We start from the raw sequence: 20185 nt of genomic DNA, 5'->3' as shown, positions 1-20185 counted from the left end.
GGTAAGATATTTCCCTCTTCATGTTCCCCTCTTAGAAGGGCATTGAGATTAGGAAAGGTGCAGAGAAAGGAAAGATGGAGGAGAGCCACACACATTGTGTTGATTTACCACCTTTCACAGTAACAAAGGATTAAAGAAGCCAACTGAAGACTTTGTTAGTTATCCTTAATCAGCTGATAAAGAGTGACCAGCAAATAAATCAACCCAGCCTATGGGGGCCCAGCAGACATTGTTCCTAGGAGCAGGGCTACTTGTCTCATTAAGGTTACTTGGTTAATTAACATTTATTTACTTTTGTCTATTTATTTAGATGTGTAAAATGTGCCTAATAGGGTGCCAAATTTGAATGAGTAGCCTCATGACCTAGCAATGGCACCCTCTCAGATTTGGTCCTTGATGTGTGAGTGCAGAGCAGGGGAGTGGAGCAAGCAGAACTGAGATCATATGGAACTTCCCTTGCCCATAACTGGAGCATTGAGCCAGGGGATGAAGCGCACAGTATATAGGCCAGGGCTGCTGAGATGTCAGGATAAGTGGGGACAGGCTGTTGGGATATATGTAGGAGAAGCATGCAGGGGCCTGTGTGTGGAGTGGGGGTTGACATAGGATGCTGTGTTGGGCATGTTCTGTTCATGTTCTGCAGGGCTGGTAGCAATTGGCGCAGAACTAGAGCAGGGTTGTATGTGACTCAGGTTGGCCTGGCTACCCCCACCACAATAATTGGGGGCGAAGTAGAGCCAAATTTGAGTGAAGGTGGGGCACCCTACTTTGCACAGGATCCCAACATTCTATAATCTCATTGATGCCAGCTGGTTCACGATTATTACTTACTAGGATTTCCTAGCAATACTAACCCAAACTTGTGATGTCCATCAGTGCCAAATCTAACATGACTTGTACACAACCGTCGCAAATCTAGTGACCGAAAAAACCCATAGTGGTGACCTGCCCCTCATTATATGCAGCCACATAGTCTCCTTTTGCACAGATGGCTTTTATGGTCTTTTTAAAAACCACAGGAATATGCTGCTATTTGTCTGAAGTGGGTATGTGTTTATTTGTGTTGGGTTTTATTTTGTTTTCCAGGGGATTGATTCACCACAATTGTCATTCCAATTTTACACCAGTACGACCATGCTGTTAAAAATGGTGTTGCACTAAGACAGAAAAATGGAGTGAGACAGGGCGAATCTGACTTTAGCAGGGCATGACTCACCTCTATGGCACCTCCTTCTGGTCACTCAGGGAATTAGCTCTTCAGCCCCAGAGAGCCCCCTTCCAGCCGGTATCTCATCTGCTGTTACCCGTTATTAGCTCTGCCACCTTGCGTCAGGACCCACATCCCTCCCAGAAAGTAGCATCCTCCCCTCCGGGTTTTGCCCTGCCGCAGTGCCCCCACATTCTGGGGTCCTCCCTCCCAGGAAACCCCCAGCCCCTATATCCACCTTGCCTCGGTGACCCTACTGCTGGTCATCATCTAGCCTCTTACCTCAGGGGCAAACTGCAGTCTGAAGTGCCTGCTCATCATCACTGCTGCCTTCTCCTGCCCTGGCTGCTCCTCTACAGCCCTGGTACTCTCAAACCTTACCTCAGGCCCTGTAGCCTGAAACTTTGCCTGACCAGAGCAGCCCAGCTCTGCCCGCCTTTCCTCAGCACTGCTCTGTCTCAGGAAGCCTCTAGCTCCCCAGGCTGCCAAGTATTTCCTGCTCCCCAGCTGGAGCAAGAATGAATGAATCTCTGTCCCTCCAGGAGCTCTTATTTATACAGCCCCCAGCTTGGCCCTAATTGGCTGTACTTTCGGCTCCACCATCTCAACCCTCTGCCAGGGCTGGATTTAACCCATTTTAGGCCAGTGTGGGGCAGATGCCCCATCACACTGACCCTACTTCTTTTCCATCTTTATTGAAAAGGGACACAGGCATCTTCTTTCTCCTCAAGATCTTCCACACTGCAGAATCATTTACTCCATGCCATTTATCTTAGAAGGGGGCCAGTGGGACATGCAATTCAAAATATAATCTTAGATTTTAAAACCAGAATGGACCTCTAGATCATCTAGTCTGGCCTTTTGTGCAACACAGGACAGAGAATTTCAGCCAGTTACTCCCATACTGAGCCCAGTAACTATATTAAATATATCTCAAATACAAATAGGGGGAAAGATTCATGCCTCTGACATGTTAAAAACAATTAAAATCCATGTGCTTAAATGTGTGTTCAAACACTCAATCTGGAATCCAGTATCATATTTCATCCCTATACAGAGAAATCAAACACAAACACACATAATGGAGAAACCAAAAATGACAAAGAAGGGAGGTGCAGTTGCTTTTTCCATCTCAACACCACCACAAGGGTTTTATATTTTGATGAGTTCTCTACACTGCTTAGAAGAAATAAATTGAAATCTGGGACCTAATCAAAGCGAAAGAACAACAGATAGTTCCAAACTAACTCAAAATCTGTAGGTGCTCAGCTCAAGAGTTTTGATCCCAGCCCACTGGAATATTCTGCCTTGTGTTATTTTAATCTTAGCAACACTAAAGCCATTTCCCCACTTTCCACGCTGATGCTAAGCAAGCAAAAACCTGCACATAAGTGCAGCCCAAACACACTAATCCAAGCAAAGGCTAAGCCTGTTAGGAAAGGATGCTTTGTAAACAGGTCATAGAGGAAGTACAGAAACTGCCCACACCGAATTATAAATCCACATAATCTCACACCTGATCCCAGCCAACCACCACGCAAATTAAATTCCCTACCAGCACATGCAGCACAGCTCTTTTTCTCATTATCACACAGAGGCAATAAAGGCAACATAAAGGGTAAGGCAAGGATGATTTTATTGAGTTAACTAAAAGTAAAATCCAACATGGACATTCAAATAATTGAGAAGAAGCTACAGTACTTCAAATCCTGATGCCACAGAAGAACTCTGAAAATATAATGGCTAGACTGCATAGCCAACCAAAAAGTATTGGAGATGATTGTAATTCAGTGACCAAAATGAAGGGAAAGCCAACGAGCCATGTACCCTCCCACTTTTTAACAAAACAAATATATGCACTGTGGGTATAGACCAAGATCTGCTACTATGAGATCAGATTGGATGCATTCCTAGATATCAATTGCAATCCTAGATAATCTCATGGTCAATATTGCATTAACTTTACATTTTTTGCGTAATATATATTGTATTGCTTCTTTCTTTGGGTGGTGTTAGTTTGGTTTTCTACAAATATAAAATATTTAATAGCTCTTCTATAGCGACATATTTACCTTTCTTTAAAGTTGCTTGTTACTATTATTATTTATTTTGCTGATGCCTTTTCTAAGAAGATTTAAAATGTAGGGTTACAATTGTTAAAATATGTATTATACATAAACAAGGATGTTTCTGTTGTAAAGTTAGACTTGCAAGTTCAATAATAAAAATGAAATATTAATACTGTAAAATGATAAATGAAGGTGAAGTACAATATATGAAGTGCAAAAATAACATTTTTATTCCCCTGCCATTCTGGCCTTGCCCCAACTCATCCTTCTACGAAGGTTCCAATGATGCCCTTAAACTCAGCCAATCCAACATCCTATCCTGGGTGGACCAAAAGCACTGTTCATCCACAAAGAGGACCATACTGAATGGGCTACCATAAGTGCAAACTTTCAGTCATGGAAATGCCACATAAGAATAAAAAACTAAAATCAAGCACAGTCTCAGACAATCCCAGTCTCTCCATGCAAGGGGCAGAAGAGACAGATGACAGCTCAAACTTTACAATCCAATTGAGGAACAGATCAAAAGGGGGGGGGGAGATGGGAGGATAAAATCAAGTGCAAGTGTGGGCTGATCTTTTTCTGCTTTGTTACTGTGTCTGGAGCACAGAGAATGGAGGCTAAATCAGTCTGAATAAAACCAGAGAGTGAGCAGAAAAGACAAGCAGCCTGATCTCACTTTGCACTTCCACAGCATGCTCTGACAGACTAGCTCAAAGCGCACTACAGACATTGATGAATTCAGCCTCACAACCTACTTGGAGATACGGAATTACTATTAGGCAAGAAAACTCTTTCCCCTTCACAGCCAATGAGCCATGAGGGGAATTAGCAATACTAGACAGGTCTCCTACCATGTCAGGAAAGGCAGAGTTTCACACAGAGTCAAATGAGCAGCAAGAAAGTATACAACATAATCCAAAGAAGAAAACCATCCCCTGGATAATAACAGCCATAAATCACCGGCATGGAAAATAATGGAGTATATAGTCTCGGAACTCGTTGGTACAATAAGTTTTAAAGCCTGGTTGGTATTGTGTGAGCAGATCCTGTCTATGTGAGATAGCATATTTCGTTTCTCTCTTCGTAGTTTCAGAATACTGTGCAAATAACAAATCAATTAATCCCGCACCACGCTGTTGGGGTAAGTGGATATTATCATCCCCCCTTGTCAAATGGGGAAACTGACACAAGAAGTTAAACGACTTGTTCATGGCCATCCAGAAAGCCAGTGGTGGAGCTAGAATTCAGGATGTTCCTACCTCCTAACCCCTGCTCAGTGCACGAAAGTATGGTGAAATTCATGCCTCCCTTCCTGGTTATTTCCTCTTAGTAATACCGTATGGTTCTCCATTTAATTAGAGACTTGGTTGGAAGAGATAAACGCATGTGTATGTGTCAGCCCTTCCGGAAAGTTTCATATTTTGCCATTGAATGACATGAATAAAAAGTTAACCCCATGAAGATAAGATGCAATATAACTCTCCAGAATTGCATAAGTTGTAATCCTGGACAAACAAACCAGAGGAGCAAAATGCAGCTGCTGAAACCTTATTCAATCAGACTGATTGCATTTCTCTCTCCATACACCCTCACCCCAGATTCAAATCCAGAAGGATGAAAATCAGAGTTTAAAACCAACCACAGGCCACAGAGCAGCCTTCCGGTGCCTTCTCATACTCTGAAAAGACTCTGTTTTCAAATAATGTAATTAACCTCAAAGGTGTTAATTACAGAGCAACTCCAAATGAACTCAACCTGCCTACCCCAGAAATGACCAAATAAAACAGAAACCAAATTAACTGTGGCAATTAAGAAATACAGCTCCAGCCAAAACAAACCCCTAATGAAAAGATGAAACATCCTAGAAGCAAAGGACTGAATCACAGCTAAGATCATAATATTGCAGGGTGAGCCCTACCAAATCCAGGAATGCCATTCATTGGGCAATAATTTTCCATTGGGAGAGTTCTCTAACACAACGAAGATGTGGCTAAAGCAGGATGCACTTTAGCTGAGCTTCTTCTATTAATCTGATGTTGTTTCAGTTTCCCAGCCTTTGCTAGGGCAGCTTTTATTTGAATTTATTTTTGTATCTAGACTCCAGGGTTATCAGGGATCATTTTGACTCAGGTAGGAATCAGGAAACCAAGGAGTCAATTTCACATTTTTCAGGCCACAAACACAAGGCCAGAATCTCCTGGTGGCTAGTCCCAGGAGAACCGGCCTGGGTCTGCTCCTGCTCCCATTAAAGTCAATGACTACACACCTGATATGAGTTAGCCATGAGCATAAGAACTGCAGGATCAGGCCCACAATTAACAGCAAGAAGGAAAGAGACCCTGCTCATCAGCTGTGAACACAACTCAAAAGGGTGGGGAGTTTGTAACACACAATGCAGGTAACATTCCATGTGTGATGCCAAAGGACGAGCAGATAAAGAAGCTAAGGACCCAGTGGTAACATTCTCAAGTCATAAAATGTGACAACTACTTAAAAGAAGCCCAGGTCACCTAATACTGTAATATTTTCTGTCTCTGTGCTGTAGCCACAGGAGTACCACAAACGCCCCTCTCAAAATCAACTAAATGAAATACAAGAACTGGCTGAGATCATAGAAGAGAAAGAGTTTCTCTGGTGGCCTGTACAGAAATCTGTCATGTCTCTTAAAGCACTGCAGGTTTCTAACAGTCAGAAACAACGGGAAGGTGTTTTCTTAATTCACATTTGTGCCTATTTAATTCTATTCAGTTCCCTTAATGCAGCCCCTACCAGGTAAATATCATAACCAACTGCTCAGTATTCATAGGATGGGGACCAGTCCCTTACAGAGGTTTACTGTGCTAATGGGGACATACTGATTTGCTTAGAGTTCCTGTATTGGGAATGGGATTGTGATTTATGTAAATGCCCATAGATGCTGGAATTAGAGGTGCTGGGGGTACTGCTGCACCTCCAGGCCTGAAGGGGTTTCCATTATAGACAGAGTTTAAAGTTTGGTTCAGTGGCTCTCAGCACCCCCAAATTGTTTGTGCCCTTGTAAACACATATAAGCAACACTTCCTGTGCCAGTATTAGCCAGAGCCCATACGCTTCCTTTTCCTTCATTTTTTCCCATATTAACTGTTTCCTGCTATAACTAGATTTTAGCTCCCTGTTGATGTGGGCATTAAGGGCCAGTCTGTGACTCTGAGCTTGTGTTGTGACTGGGGAGAGGGTTTATTTATCGTTAGTGACCCTCACTTGCTGACCTTTGTTTTACCAAATAGCTCTTAATTCTACGGTTTGACTTATTTCCCTACCAGCACCCATACGGGGTTTGCAGGAGGTTAGTAATGCTCTGCATGTTGCAAAGCTGCAGCTACTGAGGCCTGGAGTTTTAAAAACCTCACACTCCAAAGCACATGTGCATAATTTGTACATAGAGTTTTCATGCAGAGTCACAGTAACTGGATGTTAAAGGGACAGTGAGACACCCTCCGTTTCATGTGCAGTCATGGTCACAGAACACACTGCTTATGCACATAGAGTCTTGCCCACACGCTGTACCAGCAGCCATGCTTGTTGTCTTGCTTTTACATTTATATGTACACACACTAGCAGACTTATCCAGCGTTAACTGGGTCAAGGCCAGTGCAAGGAGGGGGACACAGGCCTCTAGCTACACTACCCAGGCTGACCCAGAGCTAGAGGGAGGTTGGCCCAGGATTTGGGGTTGGAGAGGAGGGCCAGCCCAGGGCCAGGGGTTGAGGGAGAGGGTCAGCCCAGGGCTGTGGGTTGGGGGAGGGAGTGTGGGTTAGAGCCAAGGGTCTGGGAGGGGGGTGGGAGCCATTATGCTGGCCTCCCCCTCCCCGCCCCCCCAGAACAGCCAGGAGTGGAGAAGGGGGGGCAGTGTGGGCTAGCCTGCCACATCCACACTGGGTGGCCCAGCAGTGCAGTTGAGGGGAGCCACCAGTGGGTCCTGTGGAGGACATCCAGGGCTACACTGCTGGCCCCAGTTGTGCTCCTGGGGAGTGGCACAGTGATTGGGCCAAGGGGGCTTTCCTCCCCCAGGCCAGCAGGGGAGTACAGAGAGGCTACTTACCTGGGCCCGTGGCAGGAAAATGGTAAGCCTCATCTCCAGCTGGCCACTCGGTTAGTGGTGTGGCCACCCCCAGTGGTGGCTCTACAGTATAGCTGTCTCCTGCACTTGTTGCCCCCAGTGCTGACTGTGAGGATCACGGCTCTCCTCTCTACCCTTCCCTTTCCATGTGATGGAAAACAATCAAATTCTAGGCACATCCCATTTTCCTGGCACAGTCAAACCCTGACCCTGCTTTGAATTAGGATAAGAGGAAGCTGCCTATCAAATTTGGAAGTTCTAGCTCTTCCCATTTAGGAAGAACTCTTGAACAGACAGGCTCACAGACATACAGATAGACAGATTAACAGACAGATGCACAAATCTCTAATATATACACATATTAGAAGATTTACCCAGTATTACTTGGTCCTGAACTCAATTAAATTTTTGTTTTTTGGAAAATAAAATGAAAATGTCCATGCTTTATTTAAATCATTGCTCTGGGGTGGGGTTGGGGGTGAGGGAGTCAGTATGCAGGCTGCCCTGGGGAGAGAGGACTACCCTAGCCCTCTCTCACCACAGCAGCGGGGGGGGCCAGGTGAGACGCACCTCTCCATGGCCACCGCAGCTCCTGTGAGCACAGCCAGGAGAGGGATGCATGTCCCCCAGCTGGGGCAAGTCTAGATCTCTGTCCCCTGCGCTCCCCAGCCAGAGTGAGGAATGCAGCAAACTGTGCACTTTCCCCTCACTCCCTGATGAGAACAGCCAGCAATGTTCCCCTACAAATTAGGGGGGGAGCTTCAGTTCCCACACCTCACCCTCCTTAAAAGGTGTATGTGGGTTGGGAGGCTCAGAGCTGGGGCAATACAAGATGAAGTGGAGGGCACACACCCAGCCAGCCCCTTTCTTCTTCCTGGTGAGTCTCTCTCTTTTCTGTATGGTTTTATGAGAAGCAATCCCATTCTGGGCACATCCCATTTTTCTGGCACAACTAAATGCTTATCTTGCTTTAAGGAGGAAGGAGAAAATTTGTTCCTCTTGGTTTCTGAGGACAGGACAAGGAGTAATGGGCTTAAAGTGCAGCAGGGGAGGTTTAGATTGGACATCAGGAAAAAATTCCTAACTGTCAGGGTGGTCAAATATTGGAATAAATTGCCAAGGGAGGTGGTGGAATCTCCCTCTCTGGAGATATTTAAGAACAGGTTAGATAGACATCTGTCAGGGATGGTGTAGGTGGAGCTTGGTCCTGCCTTGAGGGCGGGGGGCTGGACTCGATGACCTCTTGAGGTCCCTTCCAGTCCTATTATTCTATGATTCTATGAAGGAATAGTAAGAGGAAGCTATATACCCAATTTGGTGGTCCTCACGCTTACCATTTAGGAGGAGTTCTTGAACAAATGGACAAACGCTCTCAAATATATAGTAGATTACATTTCACACTGACTTTTATCTTTGTGTTCCTGTTGGCCAAGCAACCACACTTTCCTCTTTCATTTCCCCTTATAGAGGGCTGGATTCTACTCCCCGTGGCCAAAGTGGATCTTAACATTATTATGTCCAGTAACATACATCTAGGCACTTGGTTTTCTTCGACACCTTCTTATCATAGAAGTCATTGATAGCTGTTTTCACGTATCTAAAAGGGTATCATGAGGAGGGAGAAAACGTGTTCATCTTGGCCTCTGAGGATAGAACAAGAAGCAATGGGCTTAAACTGCAGCAAGGGAGGTTTAGGTTGGACATTAGGAAAAAATTCCTAACTGTCAGGGTAGTCAAACACTGGAATAAATTGCCCAGGGAAGTTGTGGAATCCCCAGCTCTGGAGATATTTAAGAGTAGGTTAGATAAATATCTATCAGGGATGGTCTAGACAGTATTTGGTCCTGCCATGAGGGCAGGGGACTGGACTCGATGACCTCTCGAGGTCCCTTTCAGACCTAGTAGTCTATGATTTGCAACAGTGGTTCTCAATCAGGGGTACAGATACCCCTGGGGGTGCACCCAGATCTTCCAGGAGTTACATTAACTCATCTACATACTTGCCTAATTTTACAATAGGTGACATAAAAAACACCTATAAGTTATATTCCAGTTGATTTATTTTGTAATTCTATGATAAAAAATGAGAAAGGGAGCAATTTTTCCATGATAGCGTGCTGTGACACTTGTGTATTTTTATGTCTGATTTAAGCAAGAACTTTTTAAGTGAGGAGGAACTTAGGAGGACACAAGACCAATCAGACTTCTGAGGGGGACACAGTAGACTGGAAAGCTTGAGAGTCACCTACTTACAACCATCAAAAAAAGAACGTAACAAGTTAAGACAATTCAGTTCATAAGCAACACCCCTGGCCCAAAAAAATGAACAGCACAAGTTACCCCAAGAGAACTTTTCCCTCTGCTCTTGTTTTTGAATCATTCCCTGATTCCTTATACCTCCCCCTGCTCCCTAGTGTGATGTCAGTGACAGGGCCAGCTCGAGCCATTTCTGTCCCCCGGGCAGCGGGCGCGTGAAGCATGCGTGGCTCCGCCCCTGGGCGCACGGCGCATGCATGGCCCCGCCCCCTGGTGTGCTGCGCACCTTACAGCTGCAAGCGGGTGCACAGCGCCTGTTTGCAGCTCTAAGGGGCGCTGCGCAGCCCCCAGGCCCGGGCACGCAGCGGCTGATGGCAGCTGTAAGGGGAGCCGCACGGCCCCCAGCCCCGGGCGCGTGGCGCTTGATGGCAGCTGCCCATCTAGCCTCCCATTAATCCAGCCTCGGTCTGTGCACACTGAGCTTAATTCAAACTCGGTGTAGGAAGCAGGTGCAGCTCTACTGACATCATTGGAATTGCATCCATTTGCAGCAGATCTAAAGTGGGCCCATTGGGAAAGGGAGTTCATTCCGCAAAGCAGCTGGAGTGAAAGAGGTGTAGGGGGAGTGTCTATTTTCTGTTCAACAAATGACATTTGCAAATATTTGATTGTGAAAAGAATCAAGAACGGCAAAGCTCATTCTCCATTCACACTGAGCTAAGTTACACACACACTGGTCAGCCTACAGAGTTGTCTTTACATTTTTCAGTTCTACCTCCAGTGAGAAGGTAAAGAGAGACACCCAGTGGTAAAGTACATGATCATTCTTCTCTTTTCTTCATGGCCTTGCCCATTTCTATCTAGGAACCAGTGAGGAACATTTCAATGTATATGAAAGCCAACAAACCCCTTAGTATCTGGGAAAATAATGCCACAGCTATATTTACCTTGGATAAATCATTTTCACTACATTGTGTCTTCATTTTTCCTTCTCTTAAACAGGTTCATAATTATGCCCTATCTAGCCTAGCCCTAGGAGTGGCCTGAGGCCGGCTGCGGCAGCTGGCACCCCAGGCGGAAGGCGCAATCGGCGCCCCCGCCTGCACGGCCGTTAATGGCTGTGACGTAATCACGGGGCGCCTGGGCCAGTGGCGCCCTAGGCAACTGCCTAGTCTGCTTAGGCTCACGGGCCACCCCTGTCTAGCCCTGGTCATTAGTTAATGCATCTTGGAGATGAATCCTAAGTGTTAATAATAAATCATTGTATTATTAATACTGACTCTGTAGCGTTGCTCACATGCATGTTTAGCAATTCTGTGCAACACAACAAATGGAGTAAGCTAGGTCAGTCTTTAACCCAGGGGTAGGGAACTTAAGGCCCGAGGGCCAGATGTAGCCCCTTGCTTGCCTGGATCTGGCCCCCCCCAAGGCTCAGTGCTCCCCCCCAACATTGGGGGGCCTGTGCAGGTGCTCAAACCCCACCCCCACTCCGGAGGGTTGAAGCACACAAAATCTACTAGCCTGCGCCCCCCTAGGCTCTGGTGTGTGAAGAGAATGTGGGGAGTGTCTTTCTCCTTCCCAGTCAGGGGCCATGTCAGTGAGGGTTTATGGCCCCCGACTGATTTTTCTGTAAGTCAGCGGCTCCTGGCCCAGAAAAGGGGATCTTAGGCTGCTACCAAGCAGCTGAGAAACGGGCGCTTCTCCTGCAGAAAGGCAGGGAGCAGCTGCCACAGTTGTGTGGTATAACCAGACACAGTCCTTACCCTGGAGGATGGGACGGAACAGTCAGAATCCTGTTACAAGGGGAACGTGTAAGGAGATGAAGTGGGGGAGGGGGTGTAGAAACAACTTTCAAGTGTTTAGCACGTTTCTTTTCCAGACAAATGTCCCTGTGCTGGAAGTGTACCGTCTGCATCCTCACTCCCATCCTGAGCAGTCTGCTCAACTTTCACCAAGTCAACCTAGAGAGAGAAAGTCAGAATTGTCAGCTGGGCCAGCAGTAATTGCTGATGTGTGCTTTGTTACACTGATACAGAAAATAGGGGGGAGGCTAAACAATCTGTAATAGAGTAAAGCTTTTGGGGGTTTCACTACCAATAGTCTACAGGACTTTTTTTTTTTAATATCTCCATTAAAAAGACACTTTTTCACATGGGGCAAATTATTAAACAAAATTCACCTTATTTGTCCTGGGTGAAATGTTGCCATTTATGTTGCAGAAAGCTGCATTCGCTGACCACTGTGAGGATCCCATATATGGGTATGGTACTTGGCCTTGGAAAATGTACCAGACACCAGCTAGCCAGAGGAGTCAATCTAGTGGCCAGAAGCCAATATAAAAGATGAGGCCGGTTGGGGTGGGGAGCACACCAGCAAAGTCCCCTGATGCCGGGATGCTGAAGAGGCTAGGATGACCTTAGAGCAGGGCTACTCAACTCGCAAGCCTGGGGCCACATGTAGCCCACGGTACAGTTTGGGTTTACACAGGGCTCAACATGCAGCCCACGGGTGGGATCCTTTGAACATGGCCTTCACTGGAAACACACTCCACAACGGCAAGGCATCTCCCACGTGGGGTGAGCACTGAAAGACGCAAGCAGACAGGCTGGCTGGAACAGACGGGCACAGGGTGTTGGCGTTTCTAGCTCCCAGGGAGGAGGTGCCAGGGCATTGTAAGAAAGAAGCTATTTGCATATACCTTTGCATGTACATACAACCACACTTAAATTGTGGCCCTTCTGTGCTGTGAGTATCTTGGCCCCTGGGGATTCCAAAGTTGAGTAGCCCTGCAGCAGAGCCTACTCAAGACACTCTGTGTTTCATAACATTTCACCAGCCCTAAAAGCCTGCAGTCGATCAGCTTTGTTCCTCTCCTGCAATTACATGCAGAGCGCAGCCACAGGCTGCATTTTAATAACAGAACAATAATTAGAAAGAAATACCATGAAGGCACTTCACAGACACAGCACTCCTGGCCCCACCATTACATAAGGAACTGTTATTACAGATGGGGATCTTAGGTAGAGAGTTTAAACATGCTGGGAGTCTGTGTCAGAGCTGAGATCAGGTCTCATTAAGTTCCTAGCTCACAGCCACCAACTCGCACCATCACATTCGACCTCCCTCTGACACTCTACAGGGCTCCTTTGGCCCTCTGACCACACTTTGCTTTCAGCTAATCTCCGTTGTTCAAGCACAGTATAATTATCTAACCAAACGCACTGTACAGGACGTACCAGGCAGCTGCAGAGTGTATGATCTTTCCACAGGGTCCCTTAAGGCAGCATGTGTCACCTGACATGTAAACACGGCTCCCTCCTCTTCCTTTCCAGGCGTGACTCTCAAAACACTCCAGATGGAGTGCAAGCCGCTGGCTCCCATTACCGAGACCGACTGGCAGACTCCCGCTTGCAGCGGCTGCCCGTCTCGGAACCAGTTTACAGTGATCACATTGGGGGAGAAGTTATTGATCCTGCAGTTCAGCCTCAGTTCCTCTCCCACCACGGGGACGGAGGGGTCTGTGGTGATCCAGAGAACTTCAGGGGGCATCCCTGTTCCAAGGGAAAGAACGCCCAGCAGGGCAGATGGTTAGATGAGTCCCCTCCAATGTCAAGAAGAAGGCAGATGGCCAAGGTGCACACCAGTACGAAAGGGGGTAGTGACTTATTCATGGCGAGCACAATGAGACTGTGGGAGCCGACAGCTCATGCAGTGAGACACGGTGCCTGGATTGATTGTTTATGGCACGTTGCAGATCCAACAATGGACAATTTTGGGTGTCACTATCGCTCTGACCTTGGTCCAACGTTATGAGTGTCACCTTCTCTCTTCTGGACCTACCACTCATGGGCTCCCTCAGTACTCCAAGCCCCCATCCCATTCCCAGGTTCTCCCACACTGTGCTGAACAAGAGCTCTGACTCAGCCACAGCTACCACACCTCTTCTTCCTCAGCTTCCTCATCCCACACTGTGACCATTACCTGGACTGGTTCCACTTTGCACCACCAGTGAAGGTCAGTGTGTGCAATGGGGTTAAGGCAAGAAAACAGAAGGCCCAGTCAGTAATCACTTTAACAGATGAGGTTAGAAGGGACTCGGCTGCTCCTTAACTTCCTCCACGGTCTTTAAACTGAAGGCCCCATCCCAATTCTAGGTGATCACACCAGTTGTACCTAGAACTGCTTAATGCTCCCCTAGCACTTTCTGTCCTGCAGCCGAGCTGCTCCCAGGATTCCACCTGCTAGCTGAGAAGAGTGGGAGGGGGAGCGGAGGGGAAAGGGGAGTGTTGAAGTCAGGGTGTCCCCCTGCCCCTGTATGCCATCTCTGCAGAGCAGGAGTTGGGGAGAGGGAGACGCACAGTGGAGCTGCTCCAACCTGAAGCATGGATGGTAAGTGACTCAGAGGAGTGCCAGTCTCAAGAGGCAGTGGCCTGGTTCTATGATTTTAGTGGTCGTGTTCTCTCTCTCACACACAAACTTCCTTCCTATGTCCCGTCTCTGCACAGCGGGGGAGAGGGAAGGCAACAGAGCAGGACAGCTTTCCCTGTCTTAAAGAGACAGTGCATGGCTTCTCTCAGAAACATACCCAGCAGCAGCTAACATACACACACAGTCACTGTAACACATACCCAGTCTGTGCCACATTGTGCGTGGCAGGGTGTGTGTCACAGAGACAATCTCCTATCTCTGTGCCCCACACACTCTCCAATTCCTGTGCCATACACACTCATTCTGTGTCAAAGTCAGTCTCTCACACAGTGTCTCTTTCACATTCATACACTCTTGCTCACTCTTTCTCTCTCTATCCCCTAGTCCCACCCCTTCCACCCATGGTCCCACCTTTTCTGCGGGGGCCTGGAGCCGGCCAATGACCACATACCAAAATTGATGAAGCAGCCCCCCATGTTTAAATTATTGCTTGCCCCATACATTTTATAGATGGAACATGGCTTTGGGCAAATCAGTCCATTTCCCAAGTCAGTGGTAGAACCAGGTAGAGGATGTGGTGAAGGCTGGGACTTTAACAGGGTTCAAAAAAGAGCTAGCTAGATTCATGGAGGTTAGGTCCATCGATGGCTATTAGCCAGGATGGGTGGGAATGGTGTCCCTAGCCTCTGTTTGTCTAGAGATGGGTGACAGGGGAAGGAACACGTGAGGATTACCTGTTGTGATCCCTCCCTCTGGGGCATCTGGTATTGGCCACTGTCGGCAGACAGGATACTGAGCTACTGGGCTAGATGGACCATTGGTCTTTCCCAGTATGGCTGTTCTTCTGTTCTTATTAGATCTCCTATGCCAGTGGTCCCCAACCTTTCGTGGCTGCCGGGCACCCTGGGGCGGGGCCGCTCACATGCCGGGCGTCCGGGGTGGGACCACGCATGCGCCACGCGCCCAAAGGTGGGGGCCGCCCACGCACCCTGAGCCCAGGGCTGGCACCACGCATGTGCTACACACCGGAGGGGGCGGGGGCCAGCCTAGATGTTTCGGTGGGCGCACATAAATGCCCCGGCGGGCGCCATGGTGCCCGCAGGCACTGCGTTGGGGACCACTGTCCTATGCTCTGTACTCAGGCCAATACAGGCGACCCCCAACTTGCGACCATCTGATCTACGACACCACCACCACCACCACCCCCCGCATTTATGGCCACCCTACTCTGGGAGCTGCGGGGCTGCCTACCACCCGGCCCAGCCCCCGGCCGGCTCAAGGTGACATTCACACCGCACAGCTGCCTACTGCCCACAGAGCCCCCTGGATCCAGGAGACTACAACTCCCAGGAGGCAAAGCGGGCCAGGAACGGAACCCCTGTTCATAACATTGCCCCTATGGGCAATAAGGGTTCGAGTTACAACGGCCCGACTTACGACGGTTCTCCAGGAACCAATTAAATCGTAAGTGCGGGGGTTGCCTGTATATCACTCTGCCTCTCAAATCTTGAAATTTAACCCTCCTAATCTTTGATACCGCATAGGGTAAATCCACTGAACCTTTCCAGGGTGGCTCTATTTGTAGCAATGGGCTTACGGCGTGCGTCTTACCTTGCAAGTTAACTTTATAGGAGAGTTCTTCAATATTTCCAAAGCTGCTGTGTTTTATCTGGCAGATATAAACTACCCCTTCCTCATCATTCGTCATTAGAAACTCAGTCTGGCTCCAGACACTGAAATAGTCAATTTCACAAGGGAAAGGTCCAAACTGGGTCACCTCCTTAACCAACTTTCCATTTCGAAACCAAGTCAAAGTGATATCTTTTGGGTAAAATTTCTCTACTACGCAGCTCAGGATGAGCTTCTCCCCGACCGCAGGAGTCTGAGGCCAGGTAGTGATGTAAAAGCTTGCTGGCCGAGCTGAAAGGAAGACAGAGAGAGTGCTTAGGGAATTCTTGTAAAAAGTTAGTGTTCAGAGTCTGGTAATGAGTTAGTGAGAAAAGATCTACCAAGGGGGAGAGCTTTTACCGGTGACATTCAGTGTGGTGCTCATCCATTTAACACTCTTCAGTGCGCTGTGCTCAACACTGCATTCAAACACTGCCCCATCATCCTGGATGGTGGGTATGTAGGTCAGACAGGAGGGGACACTGAAGAACTTGCCATAGGTTTCCAGAGGCTGCTTTGCCTTGTCTGTAATATCTTCTCTAGGACCTAGAAGAAAAGAGGTTTCCCCGGCAGCTTCACTTGATGCCATCTGGGGGGTTCTCCGGTGCCATTTCACACTAATTGCTTTTGGTCTAAACCCATTTATGTTGCACATCAGCTTCAGCTTCTCATTAATGGGGATCACATCTGGTTTGTTAATCAAGGAAACCTGAGGCGGCACTGAAAAGAAGATAAATCCAGGATGTAGACATCTCTGCGAGAGGCTGACATTGCAGAACTAAGGGTCCTTCCACAGGAGGAGTAAAATCCTGGACCCCGTGAAACCAACACATTAGGTCTTTTGTAGGCATGTGCCCTAAGGGTAGCTGCAGAGAGTCCTGTCCTGGACTTTTTTGGGGGGGAGCCTGCTTTGTCATCACTCTTGTCCAGAGACAACCAGGACCTCCTCCACCCAACAGCCCTTTGCAACAAGATGAGTTTAGGGGCCCAGTCCTCTTTCACTTGCTGAAACTCACCCTTTCTAACTAATTAAACTCTTCTCACCCTTCCAGGACTGACAAGTGTTATGACTAAAAACCACTTAAACCTTGTGTTCCAACCTCTACAGCTGATCTCCTGGCATTGCTAAAACCCTCTTGCATCCCTCTAATGACTGGATTCGTTTAGACTAAATTAGTCCATGACAGACAGTTTAGGGAAATGTCATCAATCCAGCCATGATGCAGGCAAATAATCTAGTTTATCTACTATTGGTGCCTCCCAAGGAGTCTATGCACAGGCCATACAGCCAACTGAGGTGTCCTAACACGCAAAATAGCCATGAGGAAATCAGGAATACAGAAGCTAGCAACTAACTCCCTTGTTGGAGGCTCAGATTCGAATATGATATATTAATATTTTTGGATTAGAGAAAGTTGTGACTGATTTGTAAGCCAACTTTCCTTTAACATGAGCTAAGAAGAACACTGTTTGCAGAAGCAACAAGGAGTCCTGTGGCACCTTAAAGACTAACAGATGTATTTAGGCATCCGCTTTCATGAGCAATCTGTTAGTCTTTAAGGTGCCACAGGACTCCTCCTTGATTTTGCAGCTACAGACTAACAAGGCTGCCCTTCTGAGACTTTTTGCAGAGCGTACCCTCAGCAAAGTTATTCTTAGTTGTTATTATTATTATCATTACTACAGAAACGGGAGGCCTATCACAGTTAGAAGATGCTGAAGGGTAGGAATGTTTTAAAAATTACCTTTCATAAGTCGTTCCTGATAGAATATGGTAAAAAATATGCTACATGCTCCAGTTATCACAACACAGGCAGCAGCCACTCCAACGATGAACCCCGTATCCCGATGATACTGCTTTGGATCTGAAAACAAACATGCTCGTTAGAAACAATTTAAAATAATCGGATTCCACCCAAGGATCTCAAAGCATTTTACAAACAATTAATGGAGCACAACACATCTTTGTTATTAACCCCCTTTTGCATGGTCACACACTGAGTTGTAAAGAGATCAAAGCTCTAATCAATTTTCTGTAGGCAAGACAAGGAAGCCCCTGGGAGCGTGGGGCTGGAGTCGAGCTTTGCAGCAGCATGGGGCCGGATCCCCAGCATAGTCCATTGGAGCGCAGGGCTGGGGCTGGAGCCCTGTGGCTGCCCTAGGATGCATGGGGCTCCAGTAGTCAGAGCCTCTGCTGCCCAGGGCTGAGCAGCAGCTGAGCAAGCACCCCAGACAGGTTGAGTTGGTGGGAAGGCGAGGCAGGGTGCCTGCTGGGGCAGCCTTGCAAGTTGGTGGCAGGACACCTCCCCTGGTCTGGCAAATTCTCTCATTCGGGACCACTCAGGTCCTGGGGGTACCGGACCAAGGAGGTCCAACCTGTAGAATATAAAAGCTTGAAAAAAAAATTATCAAAATGATAAAGTCAAAATTAAACATTTTTACCTCATCAAAATGAAAAAGAAAGTCAAATATGATTAATTTCAACTTTTTCCTCTTGAAAATGTCATCAAACCAACCTGGCAAAATTACAACATCTGACAGAAAGCTGTGCCATGGAAAATTTGTCAGCCAGAACTATTAAGAGTCCATTCTTGGGCCACTTACTTGTGACAAATATGGTTGTATTTCCTCTCAGCGGCTTTTCTAGGGATTCATGTTGAACTTCACAGATGTACAAGGATCCATCATCCTCTTCAGACAAATCTTGGGTTACCCGACTCAGCACGGTGAACACGCCCTTTTTATCATGAGGCAGTGGGACTCCAGTGCAAATGTCCTGCGTTAACAGCCTCTCGTGTTTACTCCCATACTTCCTAACCAGCCAGGAAATGTCAATTTTTTGAGGGTAAAATTGATGAACATCACAGGAAAAAGTTTTCTCTCCCCCTGCTGTAATTTGGGGGTTTTGGGGTGACAGCAACACTGTAGGCTGAGCTGGAAAGACAGATCACAGTTATGCACAAAAAGATCCTAATTAGCACCAGACACTAATTTTGCTTTTGGGTAGAGAATTAAAATGGGGAATACAGATTTACATGGCATTAAGTGAATATGACTAGATCTGAAACACTGACCCATAGCTCCTAGGTGCTAGAACTAGTGGTGCTGGGTTAATCCCCCTGGCTTGTGGCTCAATGGCTCTTAGCACCCCCACTGTACAGATTGCTCCAGCGCCTTTAGTTAATAGATACTAGCAAAAATGTTGTTCAGAATAAAAAGGGGAATGTAAATGCACAAATGAGTGATTGCTTCACTTGGTGTGTACCTCAGTAAGAATTCCTCAGAAGAGTTTCCTTTCTTTAGAAGTTTTACTCTTACACGTTACCATGTAAACAAGCCAGACTTGTGCATTCAAGGAACAGTAAAGGGTCTAACTCTAAACTGACCACAAGGACCTGCTGATCCCCTAAGCAAGGGTATCACTTATGGGAGGCTAGGGAGGGTAGTAGCCCCTCCTCTTGAGTTTGAACCCTGTGAATTTCATAGCTGAAGTCTGCTTAAAGCTGCATGCCCTGATTTCAGACGCCATTCATAAAAGCAACAGACTGCAAGCTGCTTGCAGTTTTGTCTTTGGGGCAGAGAGTTTCTTATAAAAAGAGGGAGGCAGGGTGATTAAGAATAACTAAAGGCCAGGCATTCTAGTAATTGAAGGATTGTTAGATCATCATGAAAACATTTCTGGGTACTCCACTTAAAAGTTGGGGCAGAAAGGAGTAGGAATGAGTATTGTGCTGCTGGGATTCACATTTGGATTACCGTGTTAAGTTTACAAATGCCCTTGAAAAGGGGGTGAACAGGGACTCATCCAAAGCTGACTGCAAGGAGCTACAAAGGGATTTCACAAAATTGGGTGACGAGGCAACACAAGGGAAAATGGAAATCAGTGTTGATAAGTGCAAAGTAATGCACATGGAAAATATAATCCTAACTATAGACTCAAAATAGCTGTAACCATTCAAGAAAGAGATCTTGGAATCATTGGGGATAGTTCCTGCACATTGAACAGATGTTTTCAGTGGCCGTCTAAAAACTAAAAAGCTAACAGAATACTGGGAATCATTAGGAAAAGAACAGATAAGACAAAATACCATATTGCCTCTACATAAAGTCATTGTATGCCCACATCTTGAATACTGTATGCAGATCTGGTCAACCCATCTAAAACAGATGTCCTGGATTTGGAAAAGGTACAGAAAGGGCAACAGAAATGATACGGGGTAAGGAACAGCTTCCATATGAGGAGAGATTAACAAGACTGGGACTTTTCAGCTTGGAAAAGAAATGACTAAAGGGTGGGGGGGACATAGAATCATAGAATCCTAAGGCTGGAAGAGAGCTCAGGAGGTCATCAAGTCCAGCCCCCTCCCCAAAGCAAGACCACCCACAGCTAAATCATCCCAGCTGGGGCTTTGTCAAGCCAGGACTTAAAAACCTCTAGGGATGGAAAGACCATCA

The 20185-nt window shown here is 46.9% G+C and overlaps 1 gene segment (V, D, J or C); it reads right to left on the bottom strand.

The window, feature by feature from the left end:
• Nucleotides 1-2825: 2825 nt before the first annotated feature.
• LOC102446625 (Ig mu chain C region-like) overlaps nt 2826-20185 on the bottom strand; it is a 28707-nt gene continuing 11347 nt past the window's right edge. The window contains 6 exon segments of the C gene segment in view: nt 2826-11595; nt 12871-13185; nt 15674-15982; nt 16091-16450; nt 17476-17595; nt 18335-18664. Coding sequence covers nt 11591-11595; nt 12871-13185; nt 15674-15982; nt 16091-16450; nt 17476-17595; nt 18335-18664 — 1439 coding nt within the window.

Source organism: Pelodiscus sinensis, chromosome 17 (genome assembly GCF_052426305.1).
Source record: "Pelodiscus sinensis isolate ZL-2025 chromosome 17, ASM5242630v1, whole genome shotgun sequence".
In the NCBI taxonomy this organism is placed as follows: domain Eukaryota; kingdom Metazoa; phylum Chordata; order Testudines; family Trionychidae; genus Pelodiscus; species Pelodiscus sinensis.
The sequence above is the reverse complement of the archived record's forward strand: the minus strand, read 5'-3'. Positions and strand labels throughout refer to the sequence as shown.